Source organism: Aspergillus brunneoviolaceus (assembly GCF_003184695.1).
Source record: "Aspergillus brunneoviolaceus CBS 621.78 unplaced genomic scaffold BO95scaffold_36, whole genome shotgun sequence".
In the NCBI taxonomy this organism is placed as follows: Eukaryota; Fungi; Ascomycota; class Eurotiomycetes; order Eurotiales; family Aspergillaceae; genus Aspergillus; species Aspergillus brunneoviolaceus.
The window spans coordinates 336,544-359,340 of NW_020290766.1; the positions used below are offsets into that span (position 1 = coordinate 336,544).

The 22,797-nt window shown below is 53.1% G+C and overlaps 7 protein-coding genes across 7 annotated transcripts; 3 read left to right on the forward strand and 4 right to left on the reverse strand.

Annotated features, from left to right (window-relative positions):
- Positions 1-465: 465 nt before the first annotated feature.
- BO95DRAFT_514739 (putative amino acid permease) lies at positions 466-2,244 on the forward strand (the record flags this gene model as incomplete). The annotated part of the gene is made up of 2 exons (XM_025591699.1): positions 466-2,035; positions 2,165-2,244. 2 exons carry the CDS (start codon positions 466-468, stop codon positions 2,242-2,244), a joined length of 1,650 nt encoding a protein of 549 aa, XP_025442027.1.
- A 637-nt stretch (positions 2,245-2,881) lies between these two features.
- BO95DRAFT_363731 (triacylglycerol lipase family protein) lies at positions 2,882-5,026 on the reverse strand (the record flags this gene model as incomplete). Its single annotated transcript, XM_025582629.1, has 4 exons — positions 2,882-3,709; positions 3,784-4,600; positions 4,658-4,786; positions 4,917-5,026. 4 exons carry the CDS (start codon positions 5,024-5,026, stop codon positions 2,882-2,884), a joined length of 1,884 nt encoding a protein of 627 aa, XP_025442028.1.
- Positions 5,027-5,617: 591 nt separating this feature from the next.
- Positions 5,618-7,333, reverse strand: BO95DRAFT_414454 (60S ribosomal protein uL6). The gene is made up of 5 exons (XM_025584312.1): positions 7,267-7,333; positions 6,845-6,892; positions 6,425-6,680; positions 6,087-6,264; positions 5,618-6,012 (listed from the first exon to the last, which is right to left on the reverse strand). Exons 1-5 carry the CDS (start codon positions 7,310-7,312, stop codon positions 5,962-5,964), a joined length of 579 nt encoding a protein of 192 aa, XP_025442029.1. The 5' UTR covers positions 7,313-7,333; the 3' UTR covers positions 5,618-5,961.
- A 413-nt stretch (positions 7,334-7,746) lies between these two features.
- Positions 7,747-9,342, reverse strand: BO95DRAFT_414457 (glutaredoxin). The gene is made up of 3 exons (XM_025584313.1): positions 8,915-9,342; positions 8,392-8,836; positions 7,747-8,309 (listed from the first exon to the last, which is right to left on the reverse strand). Exons 1-3 carry the CDS (start codon positions 8,987-8,989, stop codon positions 7,999-8,001), a joined length of 831 nt encoding a protein of 276 aa, XP_025442030.1. The 5' UTR covers positions 8,990-9,342; the 3' UTR covers positions 7,747-7,998.
- Positions 9,343-9,583: 241 nt separating this feature from the next.
- BO95DRAFT_514744 (alpha/beta-hydrolase) lies at positions 9,584-13,259 on the reverse strand. Its single transcript, XM_025591700.1, has 2 exons — positions 10,969-13,259; positions 9,584-10,897 (listed from the first exon to the last, which is right to left on the reverse strand). Exons 1-2 carry the CDS (start codon positions 12,770-12,772, stop codon positions 9,972-9,974), a joined length of 2,730 nt encoding a protein of 909 aa, XP_025442031.1. The 5' UTR covers positions 12,773-13,259; the 3' UTR covers positions 9,584-9,971.
- A 2,106-nt stretch (positions 13,260-15,365) lies between these two features.
- BO95DRAFT_473815 (uncharacterized protein) lies at positions 15,366-19,646 on the forward strand (the record flags this gene model as incomplete). Its single annotated transcript, XM_025589750.1, has 5 exons — positions 15,366-15,656; positions 15,844-17,353; positions 17,378-17,461; positions 17,554-17,667; positions 17,722-19,646. 5 exons carry the CDS (start codon positions 15,366-15,368, stop codon positions 19,482-19,484), a joined length of 3,762 nt encoding a protein of 1,253 aa, XP_025442032.1. The 3' UTR covers positions 19,485-19,646.
- A 205-nt stretch (positions 19,647-19,851) lies between these two features.
- On the forward strand, positions 19,852-22,384 carry BO95DRAFT_443196 (uncharacterized protein). The gene is made up of 4 exons (XM_025586616.1): positions 19,852-20,148; positions 20,227-20,348; positions 20,482-20,635; positions 20,718-22,384. The coding sequence occupies exons 1-4, from the start codon at positions 20,079-20,081 to the stop codon at positions 21,989-21,991; spliced, it is 1,620 nt and encodes a 539-aa protein (XP_025442033.1). The 5' UTR covers positions 19,852-20,078; the 3' UTR covers positions 21,992-22,384.
- Positions 22,385-22,797: the final 413 nt, after the last annotated feature.

Here is a 22,797-nt window from a genome sequence, read left to right on the forward strand (position 1 = left end):
CTCTCTCCTCAAGTGACTCGGAATTCTGCAGCTGAGATCAGAGCCTAAAATCATGGAAACAGGTGATAGCCAGACCGCATGAAAGCCAGGCAGAAGCGAATAATTCGTCCTGGACTGCAGCTTATCTCAACTGTTCGACCAATCCTAATTCTCGCTGCAGCTAAGCTACAGATTGCGAGTGCTTTTCGGTATTTGAGGCATGGAACTTATGCAAGGGCGGCCGGTGGAGTGCGGAGATATCACGAGCGGCACCACATAGCGAACGTAATGGGGAATTTCGCCTTCCGTGTCACATCGAGATCGTTGCCTCCTATTCAGCCCTGCAAGGGTTGTCCTAGTACGGCGACTTTACTCAGCTCAAGGGGCAGATCCAAGGGCTATGGATATCCTGAAAAGAACCGAGCCGGAGGACCGAGTGTTCTTTGCATCTTGCGAGAAGAATCACGCATCACGGGCACCGCAACGATGGGAACCAAGAAGACAGCAGCGTCGCAAGATGCCTCTCAGGACAAGGTTGCAGAGCACGGCGCAGACAGCAACTCCGACGATGACCGACTCGATATCCTCGGCTACAAGCAGGAGCTTCGTCGCAACCGTTCCCTGAACACACTGCTCTTTCAATCGCTTGCGATGGCCGCGATTCCCTACGGCGAAGGAGGTCCTCTCATGGGAGCCATCTACGGCGGCGGGCCCATGTCAATTTTTGTCGGCTGGATCGTTGTCTGCGTCCTATACCAATGCGTCGCCCTGTCTCTCGCCGAGCTCGTGTCGCGATACCCGACGTCAGCGGGGCCCTACTACTGGTCGCATCAGATCGCGCGCGACCACAAAGCCATCGTCTCCTTCCTCACCGGCTGGGTGTGGATCATCGGCAACTGGACGGCCATCCTCTCGACCAACTTCGGCTTCGCATCCATGCTGTCAGCCTCGATCTCCTTGGTCCGTCCCAGCTGGGACCCGAACAGCTGGGAGCTTCTGCTGATCTTCTACGCCGTCTGCGTCGGCACTTTCCTGGTCTGCACCTTCGGCAACCGGTTCCTCCCTCACATCGACTTCCTCTGCACGGTGACCACGGCGCTGACCATCATCGTGGTGCTGGTGGCTCTATCCACCACCGCCGCGACCGGCCGCCACACAGCGGCGTATGCCCTAGGCCACTACGACACGCACTTCTCCGGCTGGGGCGGCTTCACGTTCTTCATCGGCCTCCTCCCGGCCGCGTACACCTTCTGCGGCATCGGGCTGGTGACCTCGATGGCCGAGGAATGCGTCGCGCCGGCGCGCATCGTCCCCCAAGTCCTCAGTCTTAACATCCCCGTGCTCGGGCTGGCCGGCCTGCTGTTCATCCTCCCGATCTGCTTCACGCTGCCCCCGATGGAAGAGATCCTCGCCGCGCCGGCTGGCCAAGCCCTCCCGTACATCTTCCACCGGGTCATGGGCACCGCCGCGGGGGGACTGGCGCTGACGAGCCTGGTCCTCAGCCTGACGCTCTTCGGGTCGATCAGCGCGACCGTGGCCGGCTCGCGGGCGATCTACGCCTTTGCGCGCGACAACGCGGTGCCCTGCTCTCGCTTCTGGGCTCGCGTCCACGACCCCTACGCCTTCTTCGCATCGGCCTCATCGTCATCAGACAGCAGCTCCCACAAAAACAACCCCGACAGCGTCCCCTTCAACGCCCTCCTCGGCGGCACCATCCTCCAGCTGCTCCTGGGGCTCATCAACCTCGGCAGCACCAGCACCTTCACCGCCTTCGTCTCCGTCAGCACCATCGCCCTCTCCGTCGCCTACGCCATCCCCATCGCCCTAAGCCTGATGCACCGCCGCACCGAGGTCGCCCGCGCGCCCTGGACCTGCGGCCCGCTGCTGGGCCCCGTCGTCAACGTTCTCTCCCTGGCGTGGATCGCCTTCGGCCTGGTGCTGTTCAGCCTCCCCACGGCGCTGCCGGTCACGCCCTCATCGATGAACTACGCCGCCGTCGTGCTGGTGGGGCTGTGGGGGTTGGCCTTCGCGTGGTACTGTGTGTATGGACGTAGAGGTTCGTTCTCATTCCTTTTCCTTTCTCTTCGTTGTTCCCATCTCCCCTCTTCCCCATGCATTCCCTCCCTTGGCAGTAGAGCTTCCACATCTCCCAGCCCCGATCAACTAACCTGTCGTCGGGAAACAGTGTATAAAGGTCCCCCCCTGGAATCGACCGGGCCTTCGCTCGCCGGAACTCCAGACTATCTCCTAGCTTTAGAACTATAGATGCAGGAGGTTTGCGCTTGGGGTTGGGTTTGGTTTCGTTTGATTTGGTTTGGTTAGAGGGGTGGTAGGTATCCAGGCCATGGCGATTCCGCCTCAACTGCACCAAGAAATGGGCATATGCGATGCGCGATGAGAAGAAAAAGATATAGATCGATAGAGATTGGGTCTCGTCTTGGAGTTGCGGTTGTTATTCTTTGAAGATCAAAAAATGTATTCAGCGTATGCATAACCTGAAAAATACATGTCGTGTTTCCATCTTCTCTACTCCGTATACTGGATGGAGTGATTTGATTACCAGAAGTAGGGATGAGGGTGTCTCTCGTGGACCGTACACCAACCACTGCAATAGAACGGGAGTTGGATTGGTAGTGTACTGAGCTTATTCCATGCAAATGAGCAGGAGCAGCAGAGTGTATCGATCCTTCGAGTGTCGGGTCTACATTACGAACCAAAAGGGCTTCAAGGTTCGAACCGCACCGCACCGCACCGCACCGCCCGCCCTCAATCCTACATCCATCTCTATCGTCCAACCAAGTTATGCATTGGAGTACAGTACATGATACATGATACATGATACATGCAATGCCCGAGGGCGAATCTACCTCTACTCCAAAGCCAACCAACAAGTGATCTCAACCTAATAAGTCAAATCATCCTGGTAATCCAGTTCCCCGACTCCTAAACTCGTCGCCGAGTTCTCGTGGCCGGAATCGATACTGTTGCTGTTCCCGCGCCGTCGCCGGGGCTGGCCCTCGTTCGGGACCGAAGGTCTACGCAGGATGGTTGTCGTCGCACTCCCGCTCCCACTCCCACTTCCGCTCCCACCACCGCCAAGCATCTCCGCTGGTCTCCGCCGCCGCACGACCTGGTACCCTTTGTCCAGCTCGATCTCGATGACGCAACGGACCTTCAAGGCGCTCACGGCGGGCCAGACGCCGCGCTCGCCCTTGCGCGACCAGTGCGCCAGGCTCTCCTTGCTGGGGTTCTCGAAGATCTTGGTGAAGTCGCGGAGGGTCAGGTCGGGGACGAGGGTGATGCTGGGGCCAGGGATGGATTCCTCGAGGAGCAGGCGGGCCAGCGGCGTGGGAAGGAGGCCCATGTAGTCGAGCTGGCGGAGGCGGTGGCGCACCTCGCCCAGGACGAGGCGGGTGAAGTAGCGGATCGGGGGGTTGGGGTGGTCGCCGGGCCGGCGGATGAGGAGGGTGCCGCCGTCGGAGCGGAGGAACGGGATGAGGTAGGGCCGCGCCTGCGAGACGATGAAGTGGTTGACGTTGAACAGCTCGGCGATCCGCGAGAGCGGCGACTCGCCCTCGCTGTACTGCACGTGGCGCCAGGAGGCGAAGGTCGCGTCCTGCGAGTGCGGCCAGGGGACGATCGAGCCCGTCTCGTCCTTGCAGTAGATGGTGACGGGGCGGTAGAGGGGGGTGTTGGAGGCGTTGGAGGCTACGGCGGCGGACCAGATGAGCTGGGCGAACCTTCTTGTTAGCTTTTTCACAACCTCATAGAATATCAAATAAGATGGGATGCGCGGGTCCGTACCACGTTTGGTGCGGTGAGATAGTTGAGGAGATTCGGCGTGGCGTTGGTGTTCGACGTCGCGACAGTGATGTTGAGGATGCGCTTCGATCGGGCGTATGCTTCTTCGAACGTCAAGTCTCCCAGGTTGGCCCGCACGCATTCCTCCAAGACTTCGGCGTCAAGGAAGTAGCCCTTCTGAACATATCGCTTGATGCGCCGGAACAGGGTCCCCGCCCAGTTGTCGCCGACGTCGAACGGCAGCCATTGAGTTTCGGAGGAGGCGTCTTTGGTCTTCCGACGCCGATCGAAGGCGCTCAGATCGATGCCATCGCTGTCGAGGAAGGTCAACAGCTCATCTTCCGTATGCACCCCGACCAGGGCGGCGATCAGGGCGCCCGTCGCGGTCCCGATGATAATCCGAGGCAGAAGGCCCCGCAGGTGAAGAGCCTTGACGACGCCGAGGTGACAGAGCCCGAAGATCGATCCGCCTTGGAGCAGAAGCGTTGTCCGTCCAAAGGCCTGTCGAGTGTCATGCAGCAGCTCGAGCTTCGCCTGCGCTCCGAACCCACTGATGTGGACCGGGGCGGTGGGAAGCGCCGTCACCTGCTGAATGGACAGTGCCACCTGGGTGATATAGTCATCGATCAGAAGCTTGGTCCCCGCGTACGCCTGTGTGAACAGCTTCGGTGATGTGATGTTGCCTAGATTGCGAAGCAGTCCGGATCGGAGTAGATTGACCAGCGTCAGGATATCCTCGTCTTCGCGAGCACTCATGAGAGCCTCTAATCTCCCCAGGATCAAGCGATAATCGTAATGGCGGCTGGTGGGGTTCTGGCGCCTATTATACGCTGTCAGTGACTGACCTCCGTGCGTAGGCTGAAGTGGAGCGAGTTACCAAAGATCCTTACTGAGGATTTCGTCTAGGTCGAAGGCGGCTTCTTCCCATTCCTCGTAGGTTGTTGCAGTAGCGAGCGCATGGCGCAGTCGGTCTCGGGGAGACTGTGTATGCCACCAGGATAATAACCTCTAGACGAAGAAAGTCAGCTAATGAAATTTACAGCATAACATTCCAATGGAGTATCATAGGAATAGTGGAGATTTCATCAAGCATATCTGATGGGATTGGTGCTGGCTTGAGAGACCATGATGCCGACCATGCGTCTGAAGACATTGAATAGCCTACCTGCTGCCAGAACTGTGCGACGTCTAGGATCATACTGAAGATGGCAGCGAACAACTCGTAGATCACCGCCCAGGATGCCATGCTGAATGAAGGGAGAGGGGAGGGGAGGTTTATCACTGGCAGGTCAATCGAGAGGGGGAAGAATGACGGCACATGTCGAGACAAACGCCTGGCTGGTGCTTTCACATGCTTGATCTCCGACGAGGTCAGGAGGATAGACAAGTCCGCAGCTCAGCACGGAAAAGGAGCAGGGATTCTCGATCGGGGCCAGAGCCGGTGCATTCAAGACCTCTAGTTTTTGAATAACGAGGTCGAATATTGCAGCAAGAAGGGAAAAGAGAGGAGATGTTGGGAGTGAGAAGCCGAGAGGAATTAAGTGACTTCGACGGGATGATGACACAGCTTGGTATAACTTAAGTTAGTTACTCCCCGCAGCACGGTGCTACTATATATATATCCACACTGTCTGATCACCACCACCACCACGAACAGGGAAATATACCACAAGGCTGAAATTACAATCAAACATATTTTCGAGCTCAGGATTCATATACAAAGTCTCCATACCTCCAGTAGAACGTGTGTTGTGCTCCAATGGCCCGACAACAGTCACGGTGGAGATGCTTGCAAAACACGGGGTAAAAGAAACCTGCATTGGCCAAGGAGAAAAAGCCGTGGAGAATTGGGGTACATGAATTAGAACATTCTATGGCCGAACTACATACGAGCCTAGGCAAGAGTCACCCTACCGGGAGATACACTCTGCAATAGAAACAAGGCGAGACCAAAAGCAGAAGAAAAAAAAAAGGCCAACCAGATTTTTGAGTCTCTCTACACGCCACGCTTCGCCAGCGGAGTAAGGAAATGCCAGACAAACCCCGTGGACACGTTAACTGGGCATTTGAAATTCCATAATTTTGGGTTTTAAATTTCGCGTTGCTTCCCTATGCAAGTAGGCGAAAATGTATTCTTCGAACATTCCTTCACTACCCACCAAGGCGGACATTTCCAACCGCTTACTCCTCGACAATGTTACCCCGCTCCGACACGTACAGACCGTCAAGGAACTAGAAAGCCGCGAGTCAGGGAAGGATGTTCGGGGGACTGAGATAGGGCTAAAAGCCGGCTGCTCCAAACTCACCTTACGGATATCCTTGTTGCGGACTCTGCAGATCTGCTGGATGTCGGCAGCGCTCTGGGAGACACCCTCAAGGGAGTTACCGGAGAGCACGAGCTCATCCTTGACGTTGGTGGAGACGGCGATCTCAACACCGGGCTGGGCAGTCACACGGCGGACGTACTTCTCACCCAAGAAGTTACTAGAAAGGAATCCGTCAGTCGGAAGATTCCTTCAAAACGCATGCAGCGACAAGCGACGCAACATTGGCCCCCAGGGCCAGTTGGAACAACAATCTCCCATCTCAATCCAACCAGCCCAGTGACTCGCCGCAATGTCGCAAAAAGGTGATAGTGCCATACCGGATCTCAACTTCGACCTGGCCGGTCTCGGCGTTCTTCTCAAGGTTGACGTTGATGGGAAAGTGAGCGTAGACGTAACGCATCTTGTACTTGAAGCCCTTGGTGACACCGATGATCAAGTTGTTGATGAGGGTGCGGACGGTGCGGAGGGTGGCAATACCCTTGCGAGCACCGTGGTGCAGCTGGATGCTGATGACATTCTTCTCGGGGCGGCCGAAGGTGACGGCGATGTGAGAAAGGTCCTTAACGAGCTTGCCTGGAGAGCGGGAAAAGAAATCCCATGTTAGCGGCCGCTGGCAGTCGCACGACACGAACGGGCTCAGAAACATCCAAGCCAGCACTGCACTGTAGAAGGTCTGTCTGGTCCGAGCCCATTGTTGGGAATGTGCGTGTTTGTTGGTGGAGTGGTAAATTGCATACCTCGGGGTCCCTCGACGGTCACAACGCGAGAGCGAATGTGAACCTTCACTGTACGACGAAAATTGTATCAGTCCCAGTTCTCTCACACAAACACATAAAAATAGTCGCGCAAGTCCATGTCGCCTGATTCCCTTCCGCCGCGGAGAGACAGGCATTCTGATATATGCATTGGTTCCTCCTCTTGATTCTTCTTCATCCTCTCCTGCATTGACTGATTCGTAGTCGAGTCGGGTGGGCGCATCACTGTTCCTCTTTTCCCTGGCTTGTGTCCCTCAATGCATCATCCTCTCCATGCCTGCCCCTCCGGGGGGTGTCCTTTTCTCTTCCCACTTCCCACCTCTTGCGAAACCAGCGGACTCTTTGCGAAACCAGCGAAGTCGAGCATTCAGGAGAATGCTCAGGAATAAATCGAATTTGCTCACCATTCTCGGGGACGGGCAGCGTTTCCTCGGAGTGAATGTACCGCATCTTGACTGCGTGGGCTGTGGTGTGTCCGAGGGGGGAATTGTCGATATCGTCGTGCGGTCGGTCGTCGAAAGGATCGAAATTCCTCAAGGCAGACCAGAGTCGACAGTGGTGGAGCGAAAATCACGGGTTGTGCGTCGCTTACGGCTCAATCTGGTTTAGGTCTTCCCGCCTAGGGTTGCCCACTTCGGGTTTAGTGCCATTTATCCCGCCCGGCAGAACAGCAACAATTGGAACTGGTCTGTGACTGCAGTGCTTATCCTTATCAGTAGGTAGTCAGCCTCACCGAATTCCAGTAATTCCTCAAGCTCAAACATTGAATTTGATGCATTGCAATTGTACTCGTAACTCGAATTTTGGTCCTTCAAATTGATGGAAGCTGTCAGTACAACTCTCGCTGCAGAATTGGTCTTAAACGTACACACTGGTACCAAGCTATCAAATTACGATTAATCATTTCCTGTTAATTATCACATGATCCCAATTATGTACGCAGAATGAAATGCATCAAAGTCCTGAAAGCTTTTCCGTAGGGAATCCTCAAATCGGTCTGTGATCATGACCTGTCTGGCAGCAATAACCAATGCAAATGGTGAAACACACAATCCCAATGCATGCATACCGTAAATAGATCGAGTCCAGATGCCTGAGTCAAATCGACAAATAGCTTTCCAGTCCGCCCAAAAATTCTAGTCGCTTGAGTCCTTACGGTGGACTTCTTGGACCCACTTACCACCCAGGTCCCTCAAGGTTGATGTCAATTCGTCGCGCCCGTCGAGGGCCGTCACGTCGTCACCACCCCCAATACTCTTGCCATTGACCAACACGTTAGGGACAGTCCGACGACCTGTAGTCTCGGCCAACACGGCCTGCAACATCCGACCATGGGGATGCTGATCCAATTCCACGACGAAAGGCGCAGGGGTGATGGAGTAGTGATCCAGTAGAATGGACTTAGCTTTGGCGCTGTAGGGGCAGTACGATTTAGAGAAGATGATGACTGCGTTGAAAAACAAAAGACATAACACATTAGTAATCCATCTCCTGCGCATATCAGAGGGCAAAAGGGGGAAATGACATACTCGGCGCCCGTTTCAGAATATCATTCAACTCGGCCACTGCATGCGCATGCGCTTCCGCCTCGGCGTCGTCCTCTGCCCCGGCCTGCTGCGGCTTAGACTCCTGCTGCTTTGGTTGTTCTTGCTGTTGCTGTTGCTGCGGCTGCTGCGACTGCTGCTTCTCCTCCAGCTCCACCTTCTCATCCTCCTCCGGTTTCTTCGACACGGTCATCTTAGTCCGTCCCGCGATCGGGATCTCTTCCAGGTGGTCTGCCGGGTTGGCCTTGGGGATCGCCGGGGCGATCTTATCATCGACCATGGGATGCTTCAAATCTTCCTTGATGGGGTTGCGATTCGGGGCGGGGATGTTGGCTGCTGCGGCCTGGGCTTCCTTGGCCTGCTTTTGGGCATTCATGGCCGCCACGGTGGAGCGATAGAATTGCTGATTCTGGACACTCCGGGCGTCGCTCTAGAGGCGCGCGTCGCGTTAGTCAACTTCGCTATCTTCAGAGGCAATTGCGACCACGAAGGGGAAGGGAAATTATACCGAGTAGTACCAGGTCACGCCGAGGATCACCAGCACGGCAATGACCAAAAGTCTCATGCGCCGTTGAGAGAACATCTTGAGGCGGATTGTAAGAGGGTAAATCGGCAGGGGAACCTGACAGCGATGCGATTGATAATCACGGGGGGAAGATATGTTCAGCTGTGGGGAGAATGCTTGCTGTCGAGTCAACGAGCTACTGTGCGCATCAGTGCCGGGATGGTTTAACAGTCGATGTGTCGAGCCGACCAGTCATAGATGCAGCTCCAAGACCAACAATGGCTGGACATTAGGCGAGAGCGAGAGGTTAGAGATTCCTGAAGAAAATGGTGCAAGATTGGAAACAGGTGGCAAAGCCAATACTAATAGACAATGCTATCAGTGAGAGATCTAAAAATACGCGCGACCGAATAACCTGAAATGTCAAGAGGTTTCCCCTAGTGTAAGGGGGGGGGGAAAGGTCCCATAAGAAGTGGGGGAGTCGAGGCAACTGGCAAAGACAAACTCCGGCCTCGCCGGCGCGGCGCTCGGACGGGAGCCTCCGAGCCTACTCTTACTTCCAGCAAAGCACGGAGCAAGTATTGTTTCTTCATGGCGAGTCCCCTCAATTCTAACCTGAATTATGCTGAATTATGCTGAATTATGCTGAATTATGAATTATATTATGAAATATTCATGCTATGCTATATCCGGGGTATGTAGCTGGTATCATAGTGAAAACCATAAAAGAAAACATTCAATCAAAGCGTTACGTGGTGTCTTTCTTGAGACAACAATATATGTGAGGGCATGTAGGTAGATGCACATAACTCACGGGTGCAGATCAGAACAAATATAGATCTGGACTGACATGGTAAGATAAGGTCGCTTCGTCATCCCGCAGACCCTGCAGCGGTTCGACTGAGCAATTGACGGGTATTGTGGTGGTGATGATCCTCGTCCAAAAAGCGCAACGTTTCTCTTCCGTTTGACCGATCTTCGCTGACTTCTCCTTTGTCGCGTGATTTGTGATAGGGATCATAGCGAAGATCCAGGAAGTTGGTAAGGACCCAAGCCATCATCATGCTTGAACTGCGATGCCTGAGCGCGGCCCAATAGTCCCTTTACGCTTGCCTTGGACCACAACCATCCAATCCTCCCACTCCTTGGCAATTTCCATCAGCACATTGCCCATCACCGTAGCTGAGGCCATCAATCCGTGCCCTTCACCTTCAAGCACACGAACTTCGCAGCGTCGCATAGTCTTCCCCAGCCATCTGACATTGTCGACGGGAACGCGAGTGTCTCGGCTACCATGGTGGATCACCACATTCCGAGTGATATCCACATAGCGGAATCCAATAGGTTGACGACGTTCCAAGCACACCAGTAAATCTACCGCCGGGTTTGCGTTGGTCGTCGCTAATTCCCAGATCCTGTGGGTGAGCCGATTATCGTAATCCACCTGCCGCTCACGATCTTGAGATGCAGCAAGTGCGGCCTGGTTCGATAGATGTTTGTCAATGGGATGGCCTGCTCCTACGACTATGGGCGTAGGCTTCTTATTCTCAAGGCCTTTCAGACCGCCTTGCTGGTGAACCTTCCCTGGAAGCTGTTGGGGCTTGCTGAGCTCGATAACAGCGGAGCTTAAGATGTCTCTCTGTAGCGCTTTGCGCTTGGCTCGCCGGGGTGACCTGGGGAGACTGGAGGTGAGACTCGCACTTGCTGCGCTCATGAAGCTAGAGTTCGCGACCTTAAGGATCGATGTCGGGAGCGCTCGGAGAATGCGTTGGGTGTAAGGGACGGCGTTGGTCGGAACTGGAGCCTTCAATGAGCCAAAGCTGGATAACTGTGAAGGAGGGATCCACGGAGCTAGCAGATGAATTCTTCCTCGAATATGCTGTGGAATTCTCAAAGCCGTAGCTAGCGCATAGATAGCTCCAGCGGAGTGTGCCATGATCGAGAACTTTGTTACTCTAAGATGATTACATACTATCGCAACATCATCTAATCCATGTCAGTCGGCCCTTCTCGTAGTAAAGAGAACGCTCACGGCGTGATCGGTACATAGTACTCACCAGGCCAACTAAGAGGGGTTGCCGGTTCGTTGATGTAAGGTGCGCTTTCACCGACTCCAGGACGATCCAAGGTGACCAGGCGAAGCTTGAGAGACCTTGCCAGCTCGTCATAAAAGGCCATCAGATATCTCGTCAACCCCATGCCGAGGCAGCAAAGAACCACATGACCATTAGGGTCTCCAACCTCTGAAAATGCTATAGAGCGGCCTGACGTGGGGTGAATGACCCTCTGGGTCAGCTTAGCGGCCGTCACATAGTCTTGAACTGCAAGGTCGATGGAGTCAGCGCTGGACGGGCGCTCTTCTACGGCGGTATAAGCAGTAGGGGAACTCGCGCTCGATAGAGATCGAGTATGACGGAAGGGAGACGGTGAGTCGGCCACATGCCTGTGCGTCATTTTCTCAGATGGGTCATATTTGTCGAACGAATGGATGGATGTAGTGGTTGATCTAGAGGTGAATGGGGGACTGATTGAGGTTGCAGAGCGGCTTTTGCCCGTTAAGACTGCTGGAGCTGGAGCGCTCTCGTCAAAGCTGAAGCGAGATATATGCCCCGCTTGCTGTAAATCGGTAGTTCCACCAAGTCCCGCAGATGCCAACGGCTGCGCATCTTTGGCAATGGGCTCTTTAGGTGAGTTCAGCGAGGCGTCATCTAATTCTAGCTCGGTCTTGATCTTCTGTTGCTGGTCCTTCAACTCTTGGATTCTCTTCGTCACCTGATCCGAATCACTGCCCACCCCCGAAACGGCACTGTCCACTTTCATCTCTCTGCTACTGGTAGATGAATACCGGCTATGGCGAGTAGAAGATCTTCGGTGCTTGGAGCTCAAAGAGAAACTATGTCGCAAGGATGATTCGCGGGTAGGGATAACGCGCCCGCTCCCAATGCCACCTGGAGTATTGGGCGTACTTTCTTGGTTGCCCTGCAATGAGTTGCGTTCCTTGCTGGGAGGTCTGCTTAGTGAAGAATCGGTAGTGGTCTCAGTTGGGGATCGGAGTGACGGAGCACGTCCTTCTTCAACCACGTCGGCCATGGAATGGAGAGAGCGTACACTGGCCCTATTGCGCGGTGTAGTTTGTCGAAGCCCGTCGTTGAAGCTGTTCGTTTTGCGCAGTCGATCCAGCTGCCGCTCTTTCTCGCTGGGAAACTCTCGCGAAACTCGCTTTAAGATGCTGACTTGGCGTTTGAGGCTTTTCTTGGATCCGGACGAGGCGACACTACTCGCAGTTAAAAGCCGTGGACCTGGCTCAGCGGTGATTGTACCAAAAGCGGAATCTTCATAGGCGGCCTTGGACGAAGTGAAGGAGCCCCTTGATGTCGGTCTCCCTGGAGACAAGGGCGAATCGAGGGCAGCTTTGTGTTTGGGGGGTGGCGGCGCGCGGGCCATGCGAATGATCGGAGCAACTGCTGCATCATCTGGATGCAGAAAGGGACTCTGTGACGTCTCCACGGGCGGCTGAAACGCCCCGAGACTCAACCCGAGTTCATGCGCGCTGACCGGGCGTTGGTCCGGAATGTGATGTTTCTCGGGGGCGAAAAAGACGGGCGAGTCGGGATCGGTCTTGGTGTCAATGCGCGGAACGTTGTCAAAGTGCGTCTGGAGAGGTATCGAGATGGTCGACAGAGACGAGATCAGAGAAGAGATGACTTCGGGGGAAGCAGGGTCAAAAGCTGGGGGTGGACTCGCAGCGAGTGCGCGCGACGGAATTGACTTGCGACGCATGTCGAGCAAAGCCGAGGGTAGGAAAGGGGCATCATCAACTTGGGATGTCGGAGAATGTTCCGTGCGATCCATGGCGGACATTGACAGGGACAGGGAATCTTGCCTGTCCAACAGCAAGTTTCGGCCCCAGCTAGCCAGAGACAGACAGAAGACAATCACCGACGATATATGCGGTCGAAGGTAGTACGCGCTTGCATGATCCAGTAAGATGGCAGGATAACGTCTGCAAAGCTTGATAGCTTAACGGTCAAAATCAATAGACCGCGGGCGCTTGACGCATGTGCCAGTCACCATGCAGGCAGGCCCCGGGGAGGGGAGGGGGAGTGGGAGTGGGAGTGGGAGTGGGAGGGGAAGTAAGAAGGGCAGTGGAGGATCCAGGGCGGTCCTATCGCTGCCCTTGCGGTATGCAAGCCCAGCGGCCCCCTTGCCGAATGTTTATTGTCTAGAAGGTCGATCTAGACAACCAATGACTTTCGTTGTAGCACAGTTCGGCGGGGACGACAGGGAGAAGTCAAGAAAAGTCGTTGTATGTAGTTGCGTAGGGGGACTTTTTTTTGGCGGATAAGAACTATCGAAATTAGACAATAAAGTGAGGGGGAAAAGAAAAAGAGAACGGAAATAGAAAAAGGGGAAAGGATCGAATAACTAGTTGGTAGAAGAAAGAAGGGACCCAAGGAACGATTGTAGCTCCATAAAAAGGGTACTAAGCCCGAAACTGGGAAGATAAACAACAAGAAGCCTCCAAGCCTGTTGTCCCTGCAATGGAAACGAAAGGGAATGTGTTGTATCGAAATAATCTGAAGGAGGTAGCGAAGTAGAGAAGAACAACGCAGAGCAACGCAGAGCAGCGCAGAGCGCACGCAATCTAATCTACTGATGGTCTGAGAAAAAGGGTAGAAGGAAATAAGTTATGTTTATGCTTAAGATAGGAAGGAGGGAGAGAGGGTATAATGGAACGATGGAACGACTCCGGTGGAGAACAATAATATACAGCAGTTGTTCCACTGATCACTTTTCTTTTCACTTAGGATGAGACTTGCATCATTTAGACTAAGTTATCCAGCAGTTTCCTCTCCACTGTATGTGCGGGCGTGCTTTATATGCACTGTAGATAGCATAAAAGACCCCTCAAAAAAAAAAAAAAGTCCGTTCCCCCTCCCCCTCCGTCCAGGATGGCAAATATGGAAAAATTATAGGTATCTACCAGGCTAAGCTAGGGAAAGGGAAGGAAAAGGAAGACGAGCAGAAGACCAAGCAAAAGCAATCATCAATGGACTGCGGGTCTCCCGCGGACAATGGGTGGATGGGAAGGAAGGGAGAATCCACTCCGATCTCACTGGGTTCTTTTCCTTTGCCTTCCTCCGCACTGTTCGCAGATCCAAATTTTCTACCCGTATCAAACTCATACCTTCAGGGGTACAGTCCCTGTGGTTCTAACTCTCTCTCAGTCGCGGAAGGAGATCAGTCTCTCTTTCGACAGTGTCGATGAAGCGCCCAATCTCCGCAAGAGTATTTCCTCGAGTCTGAAACCACAAGGTCGTGTTTAGCACTCATTGTCGTCCAGCCCGGTCCAAGGCAAACGGGATCCATCTTTCTCGGTAAGAATCTCTAAACGCGGAAACATAGAGATGGAGATTGTGTATGAGGTCCCCACCGAACCATCACAGGGTTGAGCACGAAATGAGGATCGGCTGTTCTCGATTCGCACTCTCGGAATCTGCGAATTAAACTACGCTCGTGTTGGACCCGAGGCAAGGATGATGATTCTGGCCGCCACTCCTTGAAGCTGGATGATTACTCCCCATGCATTCCTTCGTGATGCATTCAATAATGCAATTGTGGGAGAATCAGATAAGCTAGGAGCTTCATACACAAGAGCGTTGGGGCTGTAGAAATTATGCATATCGAGTGGATGTACGGAGTAGGATCGTCATCATTGATTGCCGATGATACCATGCCCAAAGGCTGGGAGTTCCACGCGACGAGATCACTGTATTGTCAGTGAGGGGATACTTGGACAACATGGCGAATTACTGGTATAATCATATGACGTAGGAGATGTTGAATCAGTGTCACGGATATCAATCTTGCTTCATCAGTAGTTGATCCTCAAAATTAGTGTCAGAAATATGAGACGTGTGTACAGTACCTGCCAGAGCGATAAAATATATATCATTACCGATCAGCCCCCGTGTGCAAGGTACGAGCATACGTCACACTTGAGACCTTCGAAAAAAATCATCTACCAGACGTAATATGTCTGGTCGGACCAGACCCAGCTGGAACTTACGGACCCTCATTTTAGCCATCTAGGCCTGCTATGGCTGCAAGACTTTGAGGCACAGTAAGTGTGTCTAGTGTGTGGTGGAGGTGGTGGTGAAAGTGTTGCTGCGATAGTGTTGTTGTTATCTTGCGGCGGGAGGACCAAAAGCGAGCTTGGCATATTTCGGGGGTGGAAACTCATCTGTCCGCAATTCCTCTCTGACGTGCAGGAGCTTATTCGGGTGGAAGCCCACAACATTGGATCTAGTCTACAGTTCTTCTTTCTATCATATTCGATTCTCCGCTTCTTACGCTGTTCTCTTGCTTGGTCACCCCCCCGCGTGACCTTGAACTTCCATTCCCAATCAGATATGCGGTGACCGGCGGTACAGCGAAAGAGCACCTGTCCGCAATGGACGCCTACCCCGAAGACTACGTCACCCACAACCTGCCCTTTATATTGCTCTCCGGTCTTGAGTCGGGATCCGAGGAGAAATCAGAAGATACTCGAACGGACTATCCTTTTCTGCATGAAAAAGGTGCGAGAATAGAGTCGGATCTTCCTTCGTTAAGTGGGTCGGTCGCCGAGGAATTGCGACGTGTACTACTCGACGAAGATGCATCGCGTTTGGCAGGGAGTCCCCGAGAGGAGGGAAATTTAGACTCAGCAAGAGCCCAGTACAAGATCAAGAGTATTGGACGGGTGAGCCATTGCAGTACGGCGCTCCCAGCCGTGCCCCTCCCTCCCCGCGTCATCTCCTTGTCCCTCGTCAAGAACTGTCAAACAGACTGCGCGGAAAGCTGCAACTACCACGCAACTATGCCCCTGGTTCACGACCCATCGGCCCATCGCCATGTGCAAAAACTTGGTTAGGCTGATATCCATCTAGTCCTATAGATTACCTCCGCGCAAAGCTGATCCCCCGCCTGTGTCTCCTCCGACGAGCCCCGGAGCCAGTCAAGAAAATGATGTACCGCGCGGAACATCGTTTATACTTCACTCGCCGATCTCACCTTTGACTCCCGCTTCACCTACTTTCCCTGACGGTCTGCTTACGCCTTTGTGGGTCACCAAACACCAAGGGCTTGTCCCTGCGGCGGTCATCAACTTCTTTCCGTTTTGCGCGGATCTTAATATGAGCTCCCTGCGCGACAACCAACTCCGAATCGAGATAAATGAATTGAAGAGGCAATGGCAATCCTCCGGCTACAAAACGCGCTTCTTAGTTGTTCTACTGTCCGAAGATAGCGAGGACAGTCTGCACAGGGATGCCGAAGATCGGGTAGCGAGCATTCGGAGAGCAACCAATCTGGATCAGAAATCACTTTTCCTGCTCCCGTCAGATGCCACGCCTTTGGAACTGAAAGAGTTTGCCGTGTCTCTGTTATCTCATCTTCAGCCATCTGTGATAGAATATTATCGAGATCTGTCTAAGCACGCCAGGAGAAAGCGCAATCGAGGAACGATCCCTCCCCCAACGGCACCGCCAACAAGCGGCACGTCTCAGACCTTATCGAGTCAAGGATGGAATGTAAGGTACGAATTCAAATTGGGAATCTTCGCGGAATTCCGTCGTGAAATTGATGCAGCACTGAGAAACTATGAGAGCGCGTACGAAACTCTATTCGGCCAAGAAGTGTTTGAATCTATCGCTGGCTGGAACCCTCGATTCAATGATGCACGTTTGCTTGGGGATGCGCTCGCTATACGCATCATACGCTGCCTTTTGTGGACGGGCCAGACTACCCTTGCGGTGCGCGCATGGGGCAATCACCGAAGACGCTCACACGACATCCTGAATCGCCGTGGCAAAGGAACAAAAAATTATGGATGGGAAGCTTGGGAGGCTCGATGGTCTATGGTCATGGCGCAGCTCATACGCCAGGCCAGTATCCCTCAATTTACCTCTGTTGGTATTCCGCAGGATCAATTTCAGCAGCAATATTCGATTTTTGTCCCAGTTAACTCTACTAATTCCACATTGGACGCTGAAGTGCCGTGGGAACAGCTTCATCATGAGGGCTACTGGTTGTATCGAGCAGCCAAGCATGCTAATTACCGGCGCATCATGGCCGAGCAGATTCCCGAGGAAGATCGAATGCCGCCCGGACAGTCTCCTGCTTCCCAGATAGCGAATAAGTCTTACATGTATGACACATATTTGGTACCTGAACCGCATGTTGAAGCACCTAAGTCGGGAACAAGCGGCTTCGATCACTCTGCGTGGAGACTAGATGCGCTAAAACCAGCATTGGAAGAATTTGCTAAGCGTGATCAGCTACGAAAGACGGAAAGCATCACCTTGGAGATAGCAGAAGAGTATATGCGCGTGGGTTCATGGCAAAAAGCCTATTCGATTCTCAAGCCGTTGTGGCCAACCTTGACATGGCGACGCACAGGTTGGTGGCAGCTCATGGAAAAAGCCGGCTGGGCTTTGAGAGAAAGTGCCTCGCACGTGAATGACGCCGAATTGATGTTGCGGATCGACTGGGAGCTGCTTAACAAAGGTAAAGAATTCCCTAAACTAGATCACATGGTTAAAATTAGCTCTCGGGCTTGCTATCCTCTAGTTTATGCTCACCTTCTGATTATCTACTAGCTTTCACATCCCGGCCTGAATGGCACTACGATATACATAGAAGCCTAGAAGATCTTCCCCTGACGAAACCAAAGCCATCGGTTGCTCTGCTTGCAGAGGATGTTGTCTCATGCGGTAAGATGCAGCTTCAAGATTGTGCGATCTATTGTGCTAAGATTTACCCACCAGTGACGGCGTCGTTCGTTTTCCAAAAGGCAGAAGGCAATGTTGGCGAGCCATTGAAAGGACAACTTGTTGTGACATCGTGCGCTCACGCATCCTCAGCGCCCATCAGATTATCTGAGGTCAAAGTTGCTTTCGAAGGTTGCCTGCGTCCAATCAAGCTCCAGTCAACCAACGAGGAAGTCGATACCGTGACGCAGTGCACAATATCGGCGCTTTCACTGCGTGATCCAAGTGTTTCGGCAGACCAATCGTCTATCCTGTCACCTACCAGTGGCCTGACGGCGTTGACTGGTATCGCAGACCTAACTATTACTCCATCGCAAACAAGGGTGTATGAGTTGACATGCATCCCCAGAGAGGCGGGAGAATCGCGCGTGGCTTCAATCACACTAGTAATCGACGAGGAGAAGTTTGACCTTGCAGTTGCTATTACTGACATAAACCCACCTGAATCATTTTGGTGGCAGACTACCTCGAAAGGTCCTACCCGCCGTCGCGTCGGCAAAGGTCGGGATCCTGGCCGGTGCAAGATACTTCCAAAACCGCCGAAGATACGGATATCCGTGCTGAACATGCGCGATACATACTACACAAATGAGGAAATAATTCTCAAGATTGACCTCCACAATGAAGAAGATGAGGCTGCAGAAGTCTCGGCGGAAACGAGACTCTTTGGTCACCCAGACTCCAAAGCCAAAATCCGCTGGTTAGATGAGACGACATCCTCCGACACGCCGAGCTCTGGTCAGAGTACACCAATTGAAGGGGTATCGCATTTCATCAAACGGCCAATAGGCCTGATGGAAAGCTCGAGTCACCAAGAGTTGGTAATCGTCCTAACCGAAACCAATGATGCCTCGAATTATGATCTCGACATATCTACTGTTTACAACCTCGTGTCTGATGTCCAGACACCCATTATCGCAACAACGCGGGTCAATTTGTCCATAATTCGACCATTCGAAGCTAATTATGAATTTCTCCCCCGGCTCCATCCCGAGCCCTGGCCGGACTTCTTTATTGTTGATGATGACCTGCTCCCCAGTGGAGAGGTTTCGACCCCGGGGGGCCTCCAGCAGCGATGGTGCCTGAATTCCAAGGTCGTCTCTTTTGCCTTGGAGCCTCTCGTCATTGAGAAAATGTCGGTTGTGATGCTGGGACTCGGTGGGGCTTCGACCTGTCATATCGGCTCGGAGGAGATTGTTAGCCCCGAAGCTGTAGAGATTCAGCCCGAGGAACTTAGGGAGTCCAATTTCACTCTTGACATCCAGAAAGAGATTCTCGGCGACCGACGACCCACTTCCCTGAACTTGGCGCTTGAGATACATTGGAGGCGTAGCGCAGCCGAAGATGATGGTTCCAACCCGGCTACTACCACTTCGACCCTTGCTATCCCTCGATTCATGATTCCGACCGGGGAGCCTCGAGTGCTGGCCTCAGCGAGGCCTTCAAGTGCTCTTTCCGGCCTGATTCACCTGGAATACACCTTGGAGAATCCGTCGATGCACTTCCTCACTTTCAACCTGACCATGGAGGCCAGCGAAAACTTCGCCTTCAGTGGACCGAAGACGATGGTGGTCCAGTTGGTGCCCTTGAGCAGACAGACAGTTCGATATAACCTATTGGCATCAAAGCGAGGATTATGGATCCAGCCGCAGCTTGTTGTCGTCGATACATACTTCAACAAGACTCTTCGAGTTCTACCGACGGAAGATATGCGGACGGACAAGAAAGGCGTTTTGGTCTGGGTAGATGCTGACGACTAGGTCCAGCTATGCAATTGATCTATGTGAATTGATATATGAGGTAGCTAGATAAAGATTGATATTCAGGTTAGCTCAGCGGAGATTTGTGTGCAGTACGTCCAGGATGATTCATTTCGGACACAGTGCGGAATGTGCCAGGTGTATAAATCCGATATGATGAAGTGAGGAAGATGAGGAAGATGAGGAAGATGACGATGACTCTGTAAGAAACAGCCATGCACGTGATCCCAGCCCTTATCACGCATTACCCGCAATGGACTAGTGGCGGCGATCGGAGCGACGCCCGCAGCTCCCCATTCCGTTAAGCGGAGAGCGAGTGAGCAAGTGAGCAACTCTCTCTCTCTCTCTCTCTCTCGCTCTCGGAAGAGCTGCGCAGATTCCCTCTTCCCACTTCGCTCTTACAACCTCCCCATCTTCTCACGCTCGCTCCTTACTCTCCGGCTACTAACCGGTCATTTGTCATTTATTTTCCGCCTCTCTCAGAAATCTTTCCCACCAACACCATCGTTATTCCAGACCCCATTTGCTTCCCCTCCTCCTGCTCGTGCGGCTGCTTGGTAGTGCGACTGCTGTCTGTTCGCTCCAATCGCAGCCATGACCCAGCAGGCTTTAATCCTCGACACGATCCTTGGCATGAAAAGGGCCTTGCACAAGGAAAATGATTGTATGTCTACGCCTTCCAGGTCTCGGTCTTTTTGTCGTTGACAATCTGGCTAACCGTCCTCCCCTCTCGCTGTGGTAGATTCCGGTCCTGACGATCCTATCACCCAACCGACAAACCGAGGCAACAAGCTTCGGGCAAACGCGAAATTCGTTCGAGAGGGAGCACTAGGATATATCCATCCGGAGGATCTCTACAAGCAGGTGAGTCGTTCTTCACTGCGTCTCCTCTCTCTCGATCATCGTGCGTCGAATGATCGTGAGCGATGGAAAGCAGGATGGATACGGAGAGAGCGCGAGCAAGCAGGCTGATCATCGCTGGGCCTGGACTTTATAGAAAATCGAACATGGAGGGTTCACGCGCTACATCCTCCAGCGAAATCCGGTGCGCTACGATTCCGAAGGTGATGAGCTCGACGACGACGACGAAGATTCTGAGGCAGATGCCGCGGCAGCGGAAGAGAATCCATTCTCTGAGATCGCGCTCGAAAGTGAGAGACTTTACCCACCCTGCCTACACCGACCGTGCGAGAGAACTTGAGTGGCTAATCGTTTCACGTCGTTTGTTCTCAGATTTTATGTGCCCGTTGAAGCATCCTTCTGAACTCCCTACGCATCCTTCCATGTCGCATGCCTATACCTCGAAAGCAATGTTGCATATGACCCAAGCAATTGAAGCCAAACTTCGCCAGGAAAGAGCATTGTTATGGCGGGCGAGAAATCTGCACAGGCAGTTTTTGGGCGATAGTTCTTGGATGGCGTGCGGTATGGTTGAGACGTCGGCGGATCGCTGGATCTTTGAGCCCCGAGTGGCTAGCACTACACATAGTCCGTCTTTGAATCAGAGCGGACCGAATGGCACAACTGCATCACTACCGACAAGCAAACCTACAACGGAAACGGATGGCACACAGGGATCCTCGTCGGTCACCGAGGCATCACAGCCGTCTCATGCCGCTCAGAATGAGACCTCGCAGTCTCAGCCTGCTGCTGACGAAGACGTGGAGATGACCGATGCCCAAGATCACCGCACGAACCAGGTGCATCATCTCCCAAAGCTCGACCAGACTAGGGAACCTAAATCGGAGGAAGTCGACACGCCCGTGGGCGACCTGCCCCATCACTCAGAAACAACCAAGCAAGAAACACAAGTTAATGGCAGTCACCTTGCGAACAGCACTAAGATAGTTGAAGATCAGCTGCCTGATTCCGATCGCACTCTTCACCGGGAAGGGAAGGCAGACTCGAACAGCAATGGTACCGCCAGTGTTACACAGCCAGACCCCGAACATCGACCCGATGCTGCGGGCGACGATACGGATAAGGACGCAGAGATGCAGGATGATGAAATATCGCCGGAGCCTCCTCGACGCATGACAACACGTGCGCAGACCAACGCTGCCAATCCTCATCAGGACGACGAATCGGGGCCTCTATCCCCTGCCCCATCCGACGACACTCTGGGCAGCCTACCCACACCCCACCCACTGTTCCTCATTCCCGAATCTGTCCGACCCGACCCCAATTTCGGCCTACCCCCCAACGAAGCCGAAGACACCCGCCGACTGCTATGGTCCTATGTTCAAAAGCAAGAGGAGACCGTCCGCGGTTTTGAGCACATGCTGGACTGCCTCTTCCGCGCCTGCCGCATGAAGGAAGACGTATTTGAATGGTGCAAAGCCGAAGGCCACGTCGGCGAATTGAGCGACGGCGAAGACTGGTACGACCGTGAGAAATGGGGTCTGGCCGAAGGAGAGGACCTCAAGAAGGGCGCTGACGAGGACGAGATCGAACCTGTCGAAGAAAGTCGGACGTCGAACAAGAGAGGCAGAGGTCGACGAGCTTAGCCTCTTCCCTCGTCTATTCGCTCTCTTCTCTCTCACGGCCGACCTCTTCTTTTTCACCCATCTACGAATGCAGGCATCGATTCTTATATTAACATCATCTTAGAGAACCCATAGCGCGGAGTTGGCGGCGTTTAAACTTTTTGAGGGACTGATATATCCATGACATGATAATGGACTGAATGATGACCAACCTTTTTCTTCATGTTCCAATTCTCTGCAAGGTTTGCATGTAGCGCACAAGCACACTGCATACACACACTACATACATACATATACTTGATACCCACCCCCCAATCCACTTACCCTCCTATCATTTATCAAACTCTTATCTATCATCACTTCGGAACGTACGGGCACGTGTCATTTCGTACTCAATGGTCCCGATCTATACAATCAATAACCATGAGATCTAAATCGAAGCTCGGAAAAAGAAAATACAATAAAAGAATGAAACAATTTTTTTATCTCCCGGGTTTGAGTGTAACTCTTCCAGCCTCCGCTCGGTCTCTTACTTTCGGCTCGAATGGCGTTGTCCGACGCCGTCGTTTTTTGCATATTATGTTTTTCTGTTGTATGTATGTCATTTGAGGGTCGAGGAATGGTAGTCATGTATCGTTGAGGAATACTGTGGGTTAGGAGGGTGCATTTTCCATTCCCTCTGCTGGAAGGACTGCCCGGTGAGGTTGTCCTAGGGTGGGTTTATCTGGTGAGGGAGGCAGTGGTAGGCAGGTTGATGGTGTGTAGTGGTACCGAATTGATGCGAGAGCGAGAAGGGGATAGTGAGTGTTGAAGACGCCCTACAGCTC

Coding starts and splice junctions, on each gene's coding strand:
- BO95DRAFT_414454 (XM_025584312.1), bottom strand. CDS start 7,312: ATGCGGTACATTCACTCCGAGGAAACGCTGCCCGTCCCCGAGAATG. Junction 6,893..7,266: donor GCTGCCCGTCCCCGAGAATG/GTGAGCAAATTC, acceptor TTCGTCGTACAG/TGAAGGTTCACATTCGCTCT. Junction 6,265..6,424: donor CAGGTCGAAGTTGAGATCCG/GTATGGCACTAT, acceptor ATTCCTTTCTAG/TAACTTCTTGGGTGAGAAGT.
- BO95DRAFT_414457 (XM_025584313.1), bottom strand. CDS start 8,989: ATGTTCTCTCAACGGCGCATGAGACTTTTGGTCATTGCCGTGCTGGTG. Junction 8,837..8,914: donor GCGTGACCTGGTACTACTCG/GTATAATTTCCC, acceptor GCGCGCCTCTAG/AGCGACGCCCGGAGTGTCCA. Junction 8,310..8,391: donor TATTCTGAAACGGGCGCCGA/GTATGTCATTTC, acceptor TTTTCAACGCAG/TCATCATCTTCTCTAAATCG.
- BO95DRAFT_514744 (XM_025591700.1), bottom strand. CDS start 12,772: ATGTCCGCCATGGATCGCACGGAACATTCTCCGACATCCCAAGTTGAT. Junction 10,898..10,968: donor AACCCCTCTTAGTTGGCCTG/GTGAGTACTATG, acceptor GACATGGATTAG/ATGATGTTGCGATAGTATGT.
- BO95DRAFT_443196 (XM_025586616.1), top strand. CDS start 20,079: ATGACCCAGCAGGCTTTAATCCTCGACACGATCCTTGGCATGAAAAGG. Junction 20,149..20,226: donor CTTGCACAAGGAAAATGATT/GTATGTCTACGC, acceptor TCGCTGTGGTAG/ATTCCGGTCCTGACGATCCT. Junction 20,636..20,717: donor CTCTGAGATCGCGCTCGAAA/GTGAGAGACTTT, acceptor GTTTGTTCTCAG/ATTTTATGTGCCCGTTGAAG.